Genomic DNA, 18,713 nt, shown 5'->3' with positions numbered 1-18,713 from the left:
GGGGGGGGGGGAGCCAAGCAACGAGACAAAAACAAACTGTCAGAAAGGTGGCAGATGACATCGTGGCAAGAAGAGATGAACAGAAGACAAAAGAAGGAGTTAGAGAAGAAGAAGATAACTTACACAGAAAAGAGGAAAATAAAAAAGATAAACAGTTAATGGATAGAGAATACTTTGATGAGCAAATGAAGACATTTTAACAACAGAATTTAACACAATAAAAATAAAAATGGAAATAGCCGAAGATAGAATCCAAAAACTTCAACTGGCCATAGCAGATATAAGAAAAAGAACAGATGAAGTGGACGAAAGTCAGAAAGCTGTAGAATTAGAAATGAATGAACTAAAAGAAAATCTGAAAGATAGAAACAAAGAAATTAAAGAGATACAAGATCAGTTAATTCAAGGAACTACAAGACAAAATGGAAATTGAAAGAGCAGATAGAACATCGGCACACACAAGAGAAAAAAATAGAGTGGGCAAAGGATAAAGTAAAAGAAAATAAACAATCTCTGGAATATAAAGGACAAAAAATATTTTCATACCCAGACATTAGCTTCAAGCTCTTAAAGAAATGGAAAGAATTTAACTTGACAAAGCAGATACAATATATAATTTTATAAAGGATATAATTTTAATCTACGATATCCAGCAATATTAAAAGTATTTATTCCAGGGGAAAGAAATAGACTGTTCTCAGATCCGAAAGATGCCCAGCACTTTGCTGAATAACTGCCAAACAGACACGAAATGAGAAGTATTAAAAAAAGACTATCAAAACAATGTATAGAGATTAATTGTAAAGATAATAATGTAAATTTTGCCGACACGAGCGTTGAAGTCGCCCAGGATGACAACCTTGTCGGCTGTAGGGGTACGTTGGATGAGGTTGCGCAGGTCGGTGTAGAACTTGTTCTTTTCTGCTGGTTCCGCCTGGAGGGTTGGAGCATAGACACTGATGAGGGTGATGTGACGCTTGTTTTGAAGTGGGAGTCGCATGGACATGATTCGGTCCGAGAGGCCTGTCGGAAGGTTTTCGAGTTTGGAGGCAATGAAGCTCTTGACCATGAAGCCGACACCAGATAGGCGTCGTTCATCCGAAGGCTTGCCAGACCAGTAGAGTGTGTAGCCCGCGCCGCGTTCTTGGAGGCTGCCTACATCTGCCAGGCGGACTTCACTGAGAGCGGCTATGTCGATGTCAAGTCTGAGGAGTTCATGTGTAATGAGGGCAGACCGACGTTCAGGTCGGTGGCTGTCAGCCTTGTCTAGCATGGTTCTGATGTTCCAGCATGCTAGCTTGAGTTTGTGAGCATCTTTTGAGGGGGAGGACGTGGAGGGGGAGGACGTGGAGGGGGAGGACGTGGAGGGGGAGGACGTGGAGGGGGAGGACGTGGAGGGGGAGGACGTGGAGGGGGAGGATGTGGACCTGTCCTCGGGCCTGCGCAAAGGAGCTTTTAGGTGGAGTGCAGTGCGCGCAGTACTGGCCCCACCCTTTACACCCATGGTTCGTGTGCCGTGGCCAAGCAAGCTGGGACGTGGCAGCGAGGTCCTTGGGTCGTAGGTTTTATATCGGAGTGGCCTTCTCCTATGCAGGTTTCTTACCCGGGCTGGAGAGGCCTGCCTCCCCTCCTAGGTCGGTCCATACTGCCCGGGCCGGGGCCGAGGCCGCCGCAGTTCACCCTGTGCCTGGATTGGGGCCGCCGCCTCCCACTCTCTGCCCGGATCGGGGCCTTCGCCTGCCCCACTCGACCGAGGCCGGGGCCGCTGTCTCCCCCTTGCTCCTGCCCATATTGTGGCCGCCGCCGTCTACCCTTCGCCTGGACCGGGGCCGGGGCCGCTGCTGCTCTCCCTGTGCCTGGACTGGGGCCGCCACCTCCCACTGCCTGCCCGGACCGGGGCCTCCGCCTGCCTCACTCGACCGAGGCCGGGGCCGCCGTCTCCCCCTTGCTCCTGCCCGTATCGGGGCCGCCGCCGTCTACCCTTCGCCCGGACCGGGGCCGGGGCCGCTGCTGCTCTCCCTGTGCCTGGACTGGGGCCGCCGCCTCCCACTCCCTGCCCGGGCCGGGGCCTCCGCCTGCCTCACTCGACCGAGGCCGGGGCCGCCGTCTCCCCCTTGCTCCTGCCCGTATCGGGGCCGCCGCCGTCTACCCTTTGCCCGGACCGGGGCCGGGGCCACTGCTGCTCTCCCTGTGCCTGGACTGGGGCCGCCGCCTCCCACTCCCTGCCCGGACCGGGGCCTCCGCCTGCCTCACTCGACCGAGGCCGGGGCCGCCGTCTCCCCCTTGCTCCTGCCCGTATCGGGGCCGCCGCCGTCTACCCTTCGCCTGGACCGGGGCCGGGGCCGCTGCTGCTCTCCCTGTGCCTGGACTGGGCACAGGGAAACACAGAAACCTGGCCAGGAATCCTGGGCAAGCATGGCGTCGGCAAGTGCAACGACAATGGGCGCCTCCTGTTGGAGCTCTGCGCAGAACAGCGACTTGTCATTACAAACACCCTTTTTCAGCAGAGGGACAGCCTTAAGACCACCTGGATGCATCCCCGATCCAAACACTGGCACCTCCTGGACTACATCCTGGTGCGAGAAAGTGACAAACAAGATATGCTCCACACCAGGGTCATGCCTAGCGCGGAATGCCACACTGACCACCGGCTGGTTCGCTGCAAGCTCAACCTTCACTTCAAGCCAAATCCCAGGAACATTAAAGCCCCCAGAAAGAGGTTCAATGTTGGAAACCTGCAGTCAGACGAAGCGAGAGGAAACTTCCAGGCAAACCTCAAAGCAAAGCTCGACGTTGCAACCCGCCTCACGGACCCGTCCCCTGAAACCCTCTGGGATCAGTTGAAGACTACCATACTGCAATCCACTGAAGAGGTACTGGGCTTCTCCTCCAGGAAAAACAAGGACTGGTTTGACGAAAACAGCCAGGAAATCCAGGAGCTGCTGGCAAAGAAGCGAGCTGCCCACCAGGCTCACCTTACAAAGCCGTCCTGTCCAGAGAAGAAACAAGCCTTCCGTCGCGCATGCAGCCATCTTCAGCGCAAACTCCGGGAGATCCAAAATGAGTGGTGGACTAGCCTCGCCAAACGAACACAGCTCAGCGCGGACATTGGCAACTTCAGGGGTTTCTACGAGGCTCTAAAGGCTGTGTACGGCCCCTCACCCCAAGTCCAAAGCCCGCTGCGCAGCTCAGACGGCAAAGTCCTCCTCAGCGACAAGATCTCCATCCTCAACCGATGGTCAGAACACTTCCAATCTCTTTTCAGTGCCAACCGCTCAGTCCAAGATTCCGCCCTGCTCCAGCTCCCTCAACAGCCCCTAAGGCTAGAGCTGGATGAGGTTCCCACCCTGGATGAGACATATAAGGCAATCGAACAACTGAAAAGTGGCAAAGCAGCAAGTATGGATGGAATCCCCCCAGAAGTCTGGAAGGCTGGCGGCAAAACTCTGCATGCCAAACTGCATGAGTTTTTCAAGCTTTGTTGGCACCAAGGTAAACTGCCTCAGGATCTTCGTGATGCCACCATCATCACCCTGTACAAAAACAAAGGTGAGAAATCAGACTGCTCAAACTACAGGGGAATCACGTTGCTCTCCATTGCAGGCAAAATCTTCGCTAGGATTCTACTAAATAGAATAATACCTAGTGTCGCCGAGAATATTCTCCCAGAATCACAGTGCGGCTTTCGCGCAAACAGAGGAACCACTGACATGGTCTTTGCCCTCAGACAGCTCCAAGAAAAGTGCAGAGAACAAAACAAAGGACTCTACATCACCTTTGTTGACCTCACCAAAGCCTTCGACACCGTGAGCAGGAAAGGGCTTTGGCAAATACTAGAGCGCATCGGATGTCCCCCAAAGTTCCTCAACATGATTATCCAACTGCACGAAAACCAACAAGGTCGGGTCAGATACAGCAATGAGCTCTCTGAACCCTTCTCCATTAACAATGGCGTGAAGCAAGGCTGTGTTCTGGCACCAACCCTCTTTTCAATCTTCTTCAGCATGATGCTGAACCAAGCCATGAAAGACCCCAACAATGAAGACGCTGTTTACATCCGGTACCGCACGGATGGCAGTCTCTTCAGTCTGAGGCGCCTGCAAGCTCACACCAAGACACAAGAGAAACTTGTCCGTGAACTACTCTTTGCAGATGATGCCGCTTTAGTTGCCCATTCAGAGCCAGCTCTTCAGCGCTTGACGTCCTGCTTTGCGGAAACTGCCAAAATGTTTGGCCTGGAAGTCAGCCTGAAGAAAACTGAGGTCCTCCATCAGCCAGCTCCCCACCATGACTACCAGCCCCCCCACATCTCCATCGGGCACACAAAACTCAAAACGGTCAACCAGTTTACCTATCTCGGCTGCACCATTTCATCAGATGCAAGGATCGACAATGAGATAGACAACAGACTCGCCAAGGCAAATAGCGCCTTTGGAAGACTACACAAAAGAGTCTGGAAAAACAACCAACTGAAAAACCTCACAAAGATAAGCGTATACAGAGCCGTTGTCATACCCACACTCCTGTTCGGCTCCGAATCATGGGTCCTCTACCGGCACCACCTACGGCTCCTAGAACGCTTCCACCAGCGTTGTCTCCGCTCCATCCTCAACATCCATTGGAGCGCTTACACCCCTAACGTCGAAGTACTCGAGATGGCAGAGGTCGACAGCATCGAGTCCACGCTGCTGAAGATCCAGCTGCGCTGGATGGGTCACGTCTCCAGAATGGAGGACCATCGCCTTCCCAAGATCGTGTTATATGGCGAGCTCTCCACTGGCCACCGTGACAGAGGTGCACCAAAGAAAAGATACAAGGACTGCCTAAAGAAATCTCTTGGTGCCTGCCACATTGACCACCGCCAGTGGGCTGATAACGCCTCAAACCGTGCATCTTGGCGCCTCACAGTTTGGCGGGCAGCAACCTCCTTTGAAGAAGACCGCAGAGCCCACCTCACTGACAAAAGGCAAAGGAGGAAAAACCCAACACCCAACCCCAACCAACCAATTTTCCCTTGCAACCGCTGCAATCGTGTCTGCCTGTCCCGCATCGGACTTGTCAGCCACAAACGAGCCTGCAGCTGACGTGGACTTTTTACCCCCTCCATAAATCTTCGTCCGCGAAGCCAAGCCAAAGAATAATGTAAATATAAAGTTGAAGTTTGAAAAAGATAGAATGGGGAAAAAAGATAAGAAAAAAAAAGGGAAAAAATAAAAGCTTTGTTACATTTTTGAAAAATATAGTGTTTCTTTGGGGGGGGGCTAGGGAGAGGAAAAGAACTGCTACTGCAAAACCTGTTGACACCTGCGGTTATTACCGCAACCCAAATAGATAAGGGAATTGTGGTTGTCTGGCAAGATGCCAAAGACAACCCTATACAGGGGGGACTTCCATTATTTTGGATGGGAATATTTTGTGTTAATTTTAGTAGGGTTTCTAGGATAATTTGTTTTTTAACCTTGTTGTCGTGTATTGAGATGTGCAAAAATTTTTTTTTAAATTGGGAAAAAAAAGAGATGGAAGTGTTGAGACGAGAGAGAATTGAAAAAAGAGGTAAAGATGGGTACATTAAATTTCATGACTGTAAATATTAATGGAATACACACAAATTAAAAGGAAGAGGTTACTGACATTACTTAAAAAAAGAAAAAAATCATCATTGCTTTTATGCAAGAAACACACGTAACCAAGATAGAACACAGTAAATTGAAGAGGGACTGGGTAGGCCATGTAGTGGCATCATCATACAATTCAAAATCCAGGGGAGTAGCTATATTTGTCAACAAAAATCTACTAATCAGCATAAAATAAATAATGACAGATCCAGCAGGTAGATATGTAATGACAAAGTGCCAGATTTATTCTGAATTTTGGAATTTACTAAACATCTATGCACCTAACAAAGAAGACCAGCTATTCATGCAAAACATCTTCCTAATGATAGCAGATACACATCTTGCTTGGAGGAGATTTCAACTTCAACTTGAACCCAATGATGGACAAAACTGTGAAGACAATTAACAATAAAAATAAAGTAACTAAATTTACACTAAAAGCAATGGAGGATATGAAACTAATCGATATATGGAGGAAACAACACCAAAAAGAGAGAGAATATTCACACGACTCAAATAGACATAAGACCTATTCAAGAATAGGCATGTTTTTGTTATCAGCACAGATCCAAGTAAGAGTATAAAAAACAGAATATAAAGCAAGATTTTTATCAGATCACTCTCCCCTGTTGTTAACAATTGAATTGGAGGATACCTCACCAAAGACATATAGATGGAGATTAAATCCTACACTGTTAAAAAGACAAGGTTTCAAAGAATATATTGAACAACATATTAAAATATACTTTGAGATAAATATGGAATCAGTAAAAGATAAATTCATTTTATGAGATGCAATGAAGGCCTTTATTAGAGAACAAATAATTAGCTACACAACTAAAATTAAAAAGGAATATAATCAGGAAGTAGAACAGTTGGAAAAAGCGATAATAATCATAGAAAAGGTATTAGTGGAAAGAGAAGATACAGAGAAAAAGAGAGAACTGGCAGAGAAAAAATTAAAATATGAAACATTACAAACATATAAAGTAGAGAACAATATAATGAAAATAAATCAAAAACATTATGAACTGGGAGTGAAAACACAAAATATTGGCCTTGCAACTTAAAACAGAACAAGCTCAAAGAACCATTTTATCAACAAGAAAAGACAATAACCAGATCACATATAATCCATTGGCGATTAATGAAAATTTAAAAAGATACTATAAACAATGATACCAAACTGAAAATAAAGGAAAAAATGACAAAATTGATGAATTTTTATCTAACATTGAGCTACCACATCTACAAATAGAAGAACAAAATAAATTGACAGAACCTTTTAAGTCTGAAGGAATACAAGATATATTAATAAAACTACCAAACAATAAAACACCAGGTGAAGATGGATTCCCTATAGAGTTTTATAAAGTTTTTAAGGATCTATTAATCCCTCACCTCCTAGAAGTAATAAATCAAGTAGAAGAGACCCAAAACTTACCAGAATCATGTTCTTTTTTTCTTTGGCTTGGCTTCGCAGACAAAGATTTATGGAGGGGTATGTCCACATCTGCTGCAGGCTCGTTGGTGACTGACAAGTCCGATGCGGGACAGGCAGGCATGGTTTCAGCAGTTGCAAGGGAAAATTGGTTGGTTGGGGTTGGGTGTTGGGTTTTTCCTCCTTTGTCTTTTGTCAGTGAGGTGGGTTCTGCGGTCTTCTTCAAAGGAGGTTGCTGCCCACTGAACTGTGAGGTGCCAAGATGCACGGTTGGAGGTGATATCAGCCCACTGGCGATGGTCAATGTGGCAGGCACCAAGAGATTTCTTTAAACAGTCCTTGTACCTCTTCTTTGGTGCACCTCTGTCTTAGTGGCCAGTGGAGAGCTCGCCATATAACACTATCTTGGGAAGGCGATGGTCCTCCGTTCTGGAGATGTGACCCACCCAGTGCAGTTGGGTCTTCAGCAGCGTGGATTCGATGCTTGCGGACTCTGCCAGCTCGAGTACTTCAATGTTGGTGATGAAGTCACTCCAATGAATGTTGAGGATGGAGTGGAGACAGCACTGATGGAAGCGTTCTAGGAGGACCCATGATTCAGAGCTGAACAGGAGCATGGGTATGACAACAGCTCTGTACACACTGATCTTTGTGTGTTTCTTCAGGTGGTTGTTTTTCCAGACTCTTTTGTGTAGTCTTCCAAAGGTGCTATTTGCCTTGGCGAGTCTGTTGTCTATCTCGTTGTCGATCCTTTCATCAGATGAAATGGTGCAGCCGAGGTAGGTAAACTGGTTGACCGTTTTGAGTTCTGTGTGCCCGATGAAGATGTGGGGGGGCTGGTAGTCATGGTGGGGAGCTGGCTGATGGAGGACCTCAGTTTTCTTCAGGCTGACTTCCAGGCCAAACATTTTGGCAGTTTCCACAAATCAGGACGTCATGCGCTGGAGAGCTGGCTCTGAATGGGCAACTAAAGCGGCATCATCTCCAAAGAGTAGTTCACAGACAAGTTGCTCTTGTATCTTGGTGTGAGCTTGCAGGCGCCTCAGATTGAATAGACTGCCATCCATGCGGTCATGTCAAACAGCAATAATTATAGTAATCCCAAAAGTGGGAAAAGATCCGCTATTGCCATCATCATACAGACCAATATCATTATTGAATACAGATTATAAATTAATAGCAAAATTACTAGAAAACAGACTGAATGACTGTGTACCGAAACTAGTAAGGCATGACCAAACTGGATTTGTTTAAAAAAAAGATGATCAGTTTATAATGTTTGTAAACTTATTAATTTAATTCATGCAGCACAAATAAATAAAATGCCAATGGTAGCTGCTACGTTAGACACAGAGAAAGCCTTCGATAGGGTAGAGTGGAACTATTTGTTTAAAGTGTTACAGAAATTTAAGCTACCGGAAAAATTTATTAACTGCATTATATAATGGACCGTTAGCAAAGGTAGTAATAAATGGATATGTCTCAGATCACTTTAAATTAAGCAGGATAATGCCCATTATCCCCGTCACTGTTCACTTTAGTTATTGAATCACTAGCAGAGTTGATAAGGAAGGAAGGAAACTATGATAAAAGGAATACAAATAAAAGAGAAAGAATATAAAATCAGCCTATTTGCAGATGACATCATAGTATATTTAACAGAACCAGATAAGTCAATAAAAAAACTACATATTTAACTGAAAGAATATGGAGAGATATCAGGGTGCAAGATTAACGCCAATAAAAGCGAAGTGATGCCATTGAACAAAATTGATTATTCAGAATTTTTAAAAGAAACTCTTTATAAATGGCAATCACAGGCGATACGTTACCTTTGTATCAAAACAAACTAAACATTTATACAAATTAAACTATGAACCACTAATTAAAAAAATACAGGAAGACTTAGAGAATTGGAAATAACTACCGTTAACTTTAATAGGAAGAGTAAACTGTTTTAAGATTAATGTGTTCCCTCAAGTGCAATATCTATTTGAAATGTTACCAATTCCCCTGAGAGAGAAAGTTTTTGCAAAACTGAAGAATAAAGTAAGGAAATTTTTATGGAAAGGTAAGAAATCAAGAATAGCGCTAGAAAAATTAACAAGGAGTTACAAAAAAGCAGGGTTACAGCTACCAAACTTCAAAAATTACTACAGGGTGGCACAGTTAAGGTACTTATCAGATTTTTATCAGAGGAGAAATACTGGACTGGACTAAGATTGAATTAGACAAATTGGGAGAAAATATCCTGGAACACATACTTTATAAATGGGATGAAAAATTGGTGCAATATAGCAATTCACCAGTACTACATCACATACTTAAATTATGGAAAAGAATACACCTGGAAGAAAAAAAAGATTAATTATCAAGTAGCAAAAATGATATTAACACAAAACCCATTAATCCCCTTTACAATAGACAATTTATTTTTCAAGGAATGGGATAGAAAAGGAATCAAGAAAATAGAAGATTGCTTTTTGGGAAATAATTTATTAACATTTGAGCAATTAAAAGATAAATATGGAATAACATATAGTTACATTGCATTACAATGTTTACATATTACCAATTGAAAACTTATCTAAAAGATATACTGGGAAATAGTTTGAGATTACCAGAAAGTAGCAACTATGAATATTTAATCACAGACACAATGATAATTATAAAAAATTATTACAAACTTGTACATCAAATTGCAATATAAAGAAGAAGATGAAATAAAGTATAAACCAAAACAAAATTGGGGAAAAGATTTAAACAGAAAGATAAAGAATGAAACATGGGTGAAGTTATGTAGAGGAACATTGAGGAACACGATAAATAGTAGATTATGTATGATTCAATATAACTGGCTACACAGATTATACATTACTCCTCAGAAATTAAAAGAATGGTACCCAACAGCATCGGATAGATGTTTTCATTGCAAACGAGATTGGATCAACATTACATGCAATTTGGACATGCTCAAAAGTAAAAACTTTCTGGAAAGATTTAAACCTAATATTAAACAAAATCACAAAAAATAATATACCAAAAGATCCAAAAAATTTTCTGTTAAATAATATAAGAGACAAAAATTAGGACTAAAATTAGACAAAGCCCAAATAAAATTAATTATGATAGCATTAGCAGTAGCAAAAAAATGTTATGACAACCCGGAAAATGGAAACAAACCTTAAAATACAACAGTGGTTTACAGAAATAAACCAGTATGTTCCATTAGAAAAAAATTACATACTATCTGAAAGACAAGTGTATATTATTTGAGCAAATTTGGGAACCATACATAAAATATGTCGGAGAATGCCAACCACAAACCTCCATCTCTTAAAGCAACATAATTATAAGCATAATAAGATTTAAACATGCGGAAGTATTTTTCTTTTTTGTTTTTTTGTTATTTCTTTCTTTTATGTTTTTATAATTTATTGATTTTTGATGAAGGGTGGGGAAGGGGAGAGAGGAAGGAGGGGGAAAAGAAAAAAAATGTCACTATATATTGATGATGATCATTTGTGGATGTTGTTGTTGATATGAATCATAGTACAAAAAATAAAACATTAAAAATAAGTCATGAGTTTAAGTTTATTCTGTCTTAAAGGTGTCCTCAGTGACAATTCTCTTTACAGTCCAGAGCCTCCGTTCATCACTGTTTGCATTTTTGCTCTGATTCTCAACTACACCAATAGTACTTGTAGCTTCTAGACAATGGGAGCCACTGAAGCTCCTCCCTGATTGAACTTGCAGTTCTCTTATTTGATTGAGTTGAAATCGTGACATTACATCTTATCAGAATACTAAATCTCCGCCTAACTAGAATATGACTGTTGTTGGGTAAAATATCTTGAAAACATTCAATTACAATAAATCCAAATGAAATTCAGCTCCTGGTTCCTCAAACTCCAAACACTTCTAGCAGATATTGTTATCAGGAAACATTCTGATCTCGTGCTCCAATTTCAGTACCTCCCCTTCATTACCTACTCAGTTTAACCTCATATTTACACAATTAAAATGTCATGAATGTAATTTACACATTTTGAACATTAATTCAACTAAAAGGAGAAACTCCATCATCCCCTTCCCCCTATAATAACTTCACACTGTTTAGTTCAAACTGATACACTGTCTTAGCAATGCCTTGTATTATTTAAGAATTGGAGAAGTTAAGACACCTCTGTACTTGAATTACTTTAATAATAGCCTGATGAGGAATGCACTTCTGAGATTTCAGTTTATTATTGTTGAACTCTCCTTTTAATTTTTTTCCAATAATTACATATCATGTAAACAATTGATTTGATATTTTCTTGAACATACTTAATTTTGTGAAAACTAACTGGTTCACATTACTGATTATAGATCAATGAAAAAAGAATATTTTCAAAGTTATGCCTTGGAAACTACTGCTCAAGATCAAAATTTATTATCCAGTAGTGAAGAAACAGAGGATGAATATTTTACTGCTGATGAAGGTTTGTTTCATCATGGGCTTCTCTCCTTGATTAATGGGCTTTCTTCCAGGGAAGGTGGGTCCGATAAATAGTTTGCATCTGAACCGGAGGGGGCTAAGATCCTTGCAGAAAGGTTTACTTGTGCTGTGTGGGGTGGGGTTTAAACCAGACTTGCAGAGAGATGGGAACCAGAATGCCAGAACAGATAGTGGAGTGGAGGAGATAAATGATGTTAAGACTGGATATTCAGACAAAAAAATCAAAGGGTTGTGCCCAGTAGAAATAATCTTCTCATGTGCATCTATTTCAATTTAGGAAAGGGAGACGAGCTTACAGGATTGTCATGGGGAATTATGATATTGGGGCCATGAGTGAAACTTGGTTGCAGGAGGGGCAAAACTGGCAGCTCAATGTTCCAGGATTCTGTTTCAGACACAATAGAATGGGAAGGAAGGAGTGGCATTGCTTGTCAGAGAAAATATCACAGCTCTGCTCAGACAGAACAGACCAGAGGGCTCGACAACTGAGGCTATATGGGTGGAGCTGAGGAATGGGAATGGTATGACCACATTAATGAGGTTGTATTATAGACCACCTAAAAGCAAGAATTTGGGGAGCAAATCTGCAGAGATAACAGATAGATGCAGGAAACAGAAAGTTGTGATAGTAGGTGATTTTAACTTTCCGCATATTGACTGTGACTCCCAAAATGTAAAAGAGGTGGATGGCTAAGAATTTGTTAAATGTGTTCAGAAAAATTTTCAAAATCAATGTATCGAAGTACCAAATGGAGAGAGTGCAACACTAGATCCTATTAGTGAATGGAGCATGACAGGTGGCAGAAGTATGCAAAAGGGGAATACTTTGGGTCCAGTGACCATAATGCCATTAGTTTTGAGATAATTATGGCTAAGGATAGGCCTAGTCCTCAGGTTAAGATTCTAAGTTGGACAAAGGCCAATTGTGAGGAAATGAGAAAGAGTATTAAAAAGTGTGGATTGGGCTTGGTTATTTTTTGGCAAGGATGTACTAGATAAGTGGAAGCCCTACAAAGGCAAAATTTTGAGAGTACAGAGTTTGTATATTCCTGTAAGGATTAAAGGAAAAGTTCAAAGATAAAAGGAACTGTGATTTTAAAGGAATGTTGGAGATCTGGTTAAGAAGGTATATTAGCAGATAAAAGCAACAGGAGGTACTTGAGGGGTATAAAAATTCAGGAAAAAGTCGAGGGAAATTAGGAGGCTAAAAGACATAGTACATGGAATTGCTTTGGCAGATTAGGTGAATGAAAATCCAATATGTTTTTTGTCGTGCAAGAAAATTGAATTTTTGGTCACCTAACTACAGGAAAGATATCAATAAAATTGAAAGAGTGCAAAGATTTACTAGGATGTGGCTGGGACACAAGGAACTGAGTTACAAGGAAAGGTTAATCAGGTTAGGACTCTATTCCCTGCAGTGTAGAAGAATGAGGGGAGATTTGTTAGAGGTATACAAAATTATGATGGGTATAGATAGAGTAAATGCAAGTTGGCTTTTTTCCACTGAGGTTGGGTGAGATACAAACCTGAGGACATGGATTGAGTGTAAAAGTGGAGAGGTTTAGGAGGAGCATCAGGGGGGATTTCTTCACACATAGAGTGGTGGGAATATGGAATGAGTTGACAGATGAAGTAGTGAATTACGGGCTTAAATTTAACATTTAAGAAAAATTTGGACAGGTACATGGATGGGAGGGTATGGAGGGATTTGGAATAAGTGCAGGGGCAGAATAATAGTACGGCATAGACTAGAGGGAGAGAAGGCCTTGATTTCTGAATTTTAATGTTCTATGGTTCTATAAATGCATCTGATGTTACCAAGCAGGTACTATTGTAAAAAAAATAACTACAATAGTATACATCAAATTACCCCAATACAGAAAGAGGTAATCAGTATAAATGATAGATAAGAAATTTTCAGTTACAGTTACTGCAAGAGAAAAATATTCAGTAAACGATATTGTATGATCTTGCAGATAGTAGTACCAGAGTAATTTATGGTTAGAGTAGTAAAGGGAGGTTCAAGAGCCTGATAGTTGTTGCAACAAAAAGCTGTTCTTGAATCGGGAGGGGCTGGACTTCAGCATCCTGTACCTCTTTCCTGAAGGTAGAAGCAAGAAGTTGTGTCCAGGATGATGGGGTCCTTCTTGAGGCAGTGCCTGGATCATTCTGGATAAATAGCAAAGTATACACCACCACCAATAAATTCACATGGTGTAAAATTCTGATTTTTAAAAGAAAATCATTAATCCTTTTGGTAATGGACTGGTCCGGGTAAGCAGTTGTTCTGAATTGTATTTATTAAGGTTAACTATCATGCTCACTTGCCTATGAGATTGATTCTGAATACAGATATCCAGACAAGATGTGAAACATAGCTATAAGAGGCTAATAATTAAATTTAGATGTGCAGCACGATAACAGGCCCTTCCAGCCCACGAGCCCATGCCATCCAAATTAACGTACAACCCCCGTATATTTTGAAAGGTGGGAGGAAACCGGAACACCCGGAGGAAACCTACACAGACAGGCACAGAAAACATACAAACTCTGCAGACGCACCAGATTTGAACCCAGTTTGTTGGCGCTGTAATAGCATTGCACTAAATGTTATGCTAACCGTGCTGCCAAATTATTATGATTATTATTATTAACAATACTGAAAGAAAGGGCATTCTATAATTTACCATATCTATCCAATCTTGTATTTTAATGTATCCAATACTCTAGTATTTATAAAGCCTCAGAGCAAATGAAAACAGAATATTCTGGAAATACTATATCAGACAGTATCTAATACCAGTTGAGTATTTACATTAACTGCATTTGCTGCATAAAAGCAACCAAGGATGGGGAATGAAATGAAAACAATTAGAGCTTTCCTGAACAACCTTAAAATCCATTCTCACTGGTTGCATCATTGCCTGCTTGGAGGTGACAATGCAAAGGACAGGAAAAAGCTACAGAGGGTTGTAAACACGGCCAGTGCCATCATGGTCACTGATATTCACTCCATTAAGGCCATCTTTAAGAGGCAGTGTCTCAAGAAAGCAGCCAAAGGCCCTCACCACCCAGGTCATGCCCTCTTCTCACTCCTACCATCAGGTAGGAAGTACAGGAACTTGAAGACACTTGCCCAATGTTACAAAAACAGCTTCTTCTCTTCCACCATCTGATTTCTGAATGGATAATGAACCTATAGACATCACCTCACTTTTTTTCTCTTTTTGCTCTAGTTTTTCATTTTTAATATTTTATTTACGGAATTGTAATTTATAGCAATTTTTCACCTATAATCCACAATACTGCTGCTGCAAAACAATACATTTCATGACATGTTCATAACAATAAACCCAATTCTAGTTTTGAAACACACAAGTATGTAAATAGAACCAGGTGTAAATAGTTCTTCCCGATTACAACAATTATCATTACTAATAATTGTAAACTAACAAGAATGTAAATTTGCATATTATTAGAAAATTTGATAGGTAAACAAACAAAACAGCAGGATTAGTGATGATTATTGGAGGCAGACTTCCCATGGATTAAAGCATTTGTAAACATGACCATTGCTTTTTATTCATGACTGTTGATTTGGCAGTTCGTTGAGAGCAGGATTAATTTTAGTGTTACTTTAGGTGCTTGTGGCATTTTAATTTCAGGAGGAAATATATTTACTTATTTTATGTTGGAACTAATTAACTTTACTGTTACTTTCTAGTTCAATTAAATTATTCAGTATTTGTGCTTTTGAATGACTGATCAGTATAATTTATGATACAAGGTTGAATTACAATTTTTCCACTTTTTTCAAAAATGGAATACATTTTCACCAGTATTGCAGATACTTTGATGCACCAGACAAAGTGAAATATTTTGTCATATTAAGAAATAAGCCCTAAAGCATGTTGGTTTTAGTTTTTTTATCTATTTAAACTTTCCATTAAATTGTAGATTTCCCTGAAATGGATGATGATGCAAGATCCAAACCTTTAGATTGCACTTGGGAAAGTTCGAAGTGGTCTGAGATTAAACGTCATTTGAAAGAGTTTTTATCATTTGGTCAACTGCTTCATGAAAGTTGCCCTCAAAAGTTTGATTATGCAAAGAAGGAAGCAATAATGAGCCAACATAATCTCCATCCATCAAGATTTGACTCATATCAACTTGATTCCAACAGCAGTGATGGGAAGTTCACAACAACTGCTTGGACTCATTGTTATTACACAGTAACCATTGTTGGTATGTATTTAAGGTTGTAATCGGGAAGAACTATTTACACCTGGTTTTATTTAACATACTTGTGTCACCTTTGACAGATCTAAATCAGGAAGTTGCAATGGACGTTGTATTTCTACCATTGGGAATTGACAAGATCTTCAGTAATGCTGCAAGGATTAGCAATTTTATCTCTATCCTTTCTGGTGATTGTACTTCAGAAACCCCATCTTTAAATGGTAATGTGAATTCTAGCATCCCTTGTTAAAATTACATAAATTATGGATCACACATTAGTGGGGTACAAATCAATTCTATTTCTTAATAATTGTTCGACTGTCGAACATGTTTCCAAGAATATAATTGAAAGATTATACTTAATGCCAACCTATATCAGTAATTATGTTATAATAACATTGCAACACCTGCTTGATACTAATCATATCAATTAATTCCATCTTTATATTAACTATTCTGTTGGAATTAATAATTTGTTTTAAAGTGTCAGAAACAAAAATTATATTAATTGTAGAATTTTTATTAAGCATTTCTTTGAATTCTTCAAAATTATTAATTTCTCTAATGAGAGATACCTGATGCTTAGTGATATGTGAGTTATCTATGTTATATGTTTTATTGTAGTTGTCTTTTAACATGTTGATGAGTTAATTAATTTCTTTCTTGTCGAATCATGGAAACAGGATCGGAGCTAGAAGGAAAACACTTTTGGTGCGTTTTGGATGTCTACCATCATGGGAATGATCAAACGGAGGTTATTTTAAACAGAGCATACAAAAAAGAATAATTTATTTCAAAACAAACAAATTCACTTTTATCTGGTGCTTGCCTAAAGCAGTAGGATATTTTGAAGTACTCCTGAAGGAATACAAACAAATAAATGGTGTAAGTGATGGGTAAAAAGTTGACTATTTAAAGAAAAATGTTTGTCTTAAGTACACATTTTAAAAAGTTAAAATTTTCAAAAACTACAATTTGCTGTCATTACTCTTACGTGTTTACATTTTTTGTGAGTGGCTTAAGAATTATTGAGCCAGATAATATAAGTTTAAAAATAATGGGTTTTAAATGTTCTTGTCTATTAATTCAGTTTGCAAGTTAATAAATTTTGTTAGTGGTTTTACAGATAATTCATAAAATTAATAAAAATAGAGACAATTTTGCTGATTTACCAACTCCCTTTTTCAAATATCACATTGCTTGCTGAATATGTGGCATGTGCAAGCACAGACTTAGAATACTGATTACTTTTCAAAAGAAGCCAAATCTGTGCTTGCAAACAGGAACAGAAATATGTGTGAATATTTGTTATTTCTCACTGACTGTTGTGGCCAATTGTACCACTCTAAGTGTTTCACAGCTCACATAAGTTGTCCACATCGAATGATGATCTATTCTCGATCTTTCTATTCTTGTCATATTCAAATAAGCAACATGTGGTCCAATAATTTTGTAAGCCAGAAGATTTTATGAAAAGATTGGAAGTAAATTTTCTGCATTAATGTTAATTGAATAACATGTAGAAGTGAAATTATAATTTGCAATTCACCGAGAAGTATAAATGACTGGCTTCAGAAGCTCTTGCGTAATCCGTATCTTGGAAGGTATGATGAATTGACCCTTTTTATCAGTTAACTTTTATGCCCATTTGTTGAAGTACATCTCAACTATTTAATTAACAGACTAATTGTTGAAAATACATGATACAATGAGATAAAGGTGGATGACTCACAGCAAAAAAATCTACTATTTAGCAAAGTCAATTGACTCAGAAAATAAAGTTTTAGAAAAACTGCAGCTGCTTCATCCAACAATAAAAGCAGAGTAATTTCTTAAGAAAATGTGGAAAATACATGCTTATGTGTATAAAATCAATCTCTGTTATGAGCACAAAGCAAAATGAGTAGAAAATTTACGTACATTGTCTGGCTGCAACATTGTCACTAAATGCAACCTATAATTTGAAATAAATAATGCCAAGTAAATTAATATTTCACTTCTGCAGAAATAATTTTAAAAATTTGTTTTGAAAGATCCCATTTTATAAATCTAAATTCCATGATCCATTAATTTCTTGCATCTTAAAATTGTGGGATAAGTCCTCTATACTGCTGTAAGAGAACAAAGGTAATTTAGGATGACACTCAGCTTTTACTCTTTCCTCATTCTCCGTCATGGGTCTTCCTGATAGCTGCAAAATTTATACCAGGTATAGTGCAATATTTCAATAAATATATGCCAGTAGTTCTGTTTTCCATTCTTTTGTGTTTGAGATCACCCAACATAACCTTTATTTTTCTGGCATAAAAATTTGTGAAGATTGATGGATAACATTGCCTATTGCTTTCTACATTCTTTCCGATAAAAACATGATTGTTAATTTATATTTATGTATGTTTATTTTAAAATTATAATTTCTACATTGTAAATAATAGAATTTAATGTACATTAACAAATGGTACATTAAATATTGTGAAAACTTAAATTGCGAAATATATTGAAATTGAAAATGTCATGTTAAATGCAAATAATCTGAGCTTATGTTTATTTTAAAATATAATAAATTGTGCTGTAACTCAGCAGTATGTTTAAATTGTTAGCTGTCATTTAAAATTTTATTTAATTTGTGACCAAAACTCCATCTATTCCATTTTATTGCAGAATAAGAATATACAGAACTAAACATAGGAGAAAAGATAATAAATTAGTATTTTTGATTTTCATAATGATTTTCCTTTTCAAATGATTTAAAATAAAGGAAAATAATTGTATGCTTTTCCTTCCTCAAAAATAATATAATGGCTCAAAAGTGAAGTGATTGGCATAGGGTTATGTACAGTAATAACTTCTTAAGCAGATGCAGTGAACTGATTAGTTATTTTTCTAATTTGTGTTTTTATTCTATAAGTTATTA

General features: G+C 39.3%; 1 protein-coding gene across 9 annotated transcripts in view; it reads left to right on the top strand.

Moving 5' to 3' along the window:
• The window catches only part of LOC138739297 (RPA-related protein RADX-like), a 63,701-nt gene extending 45,465 nt beyond the window's left edge, over positions 1 to 18,236 (top strand). For 4 of the 9 annotated variants that reach the window (XM_069891072.1, XM_069891070.1, XM_069891068.1 and 1 more), the window contains 4 exons: positions 11,428 to 11,540; positions 15,518 to 15,805; positions 15,883 to 16,020; positions 16,483 to 18,233. In XM_069891072.1, the coding sequence (XP_069747173.1) occupies positions 11,428 to 11,540; positions 15,518 to 15,805; positions 15,883 to 16,020; positions 16,483 to 16,586 (643 nt within the window). In that variant the 3' untranslated portion in view covers positions 16,587 to 18,233. Of the gene's footprint in view, positions 1 to 11,427; positions 11,541 to 15,517; positions 15,806 to 15,882; positions 16,021 to 16,482 lie in introns of all 9 variants that reach the window. The other 5 variants (XM_069891065.1, XM_069891064.1, XM_069891063.1 and 2 more) reach the window with 2 other exon arrangements.
• Positions 18,237 to 18,713: the final 477 nt, after the last annotated feature.

Source organism: Narcine bancroftii, chromosome 7 (genome assembly GCF_036971445.1).
Source record: "Narcine bancroftii isolate sNarBan1 chromosome 7, sNarBan1.hap1, whole genome shotgun sequence".
NCBI lineage: Eukaryota > Metazoa > Chordata > Chondrichthyes > Torpediniformes > Narcinidae > Narcine > Narcine bancroftii.
This window is presented reverse-complemented; position numbering and strand designations above follow the sequence as displayed.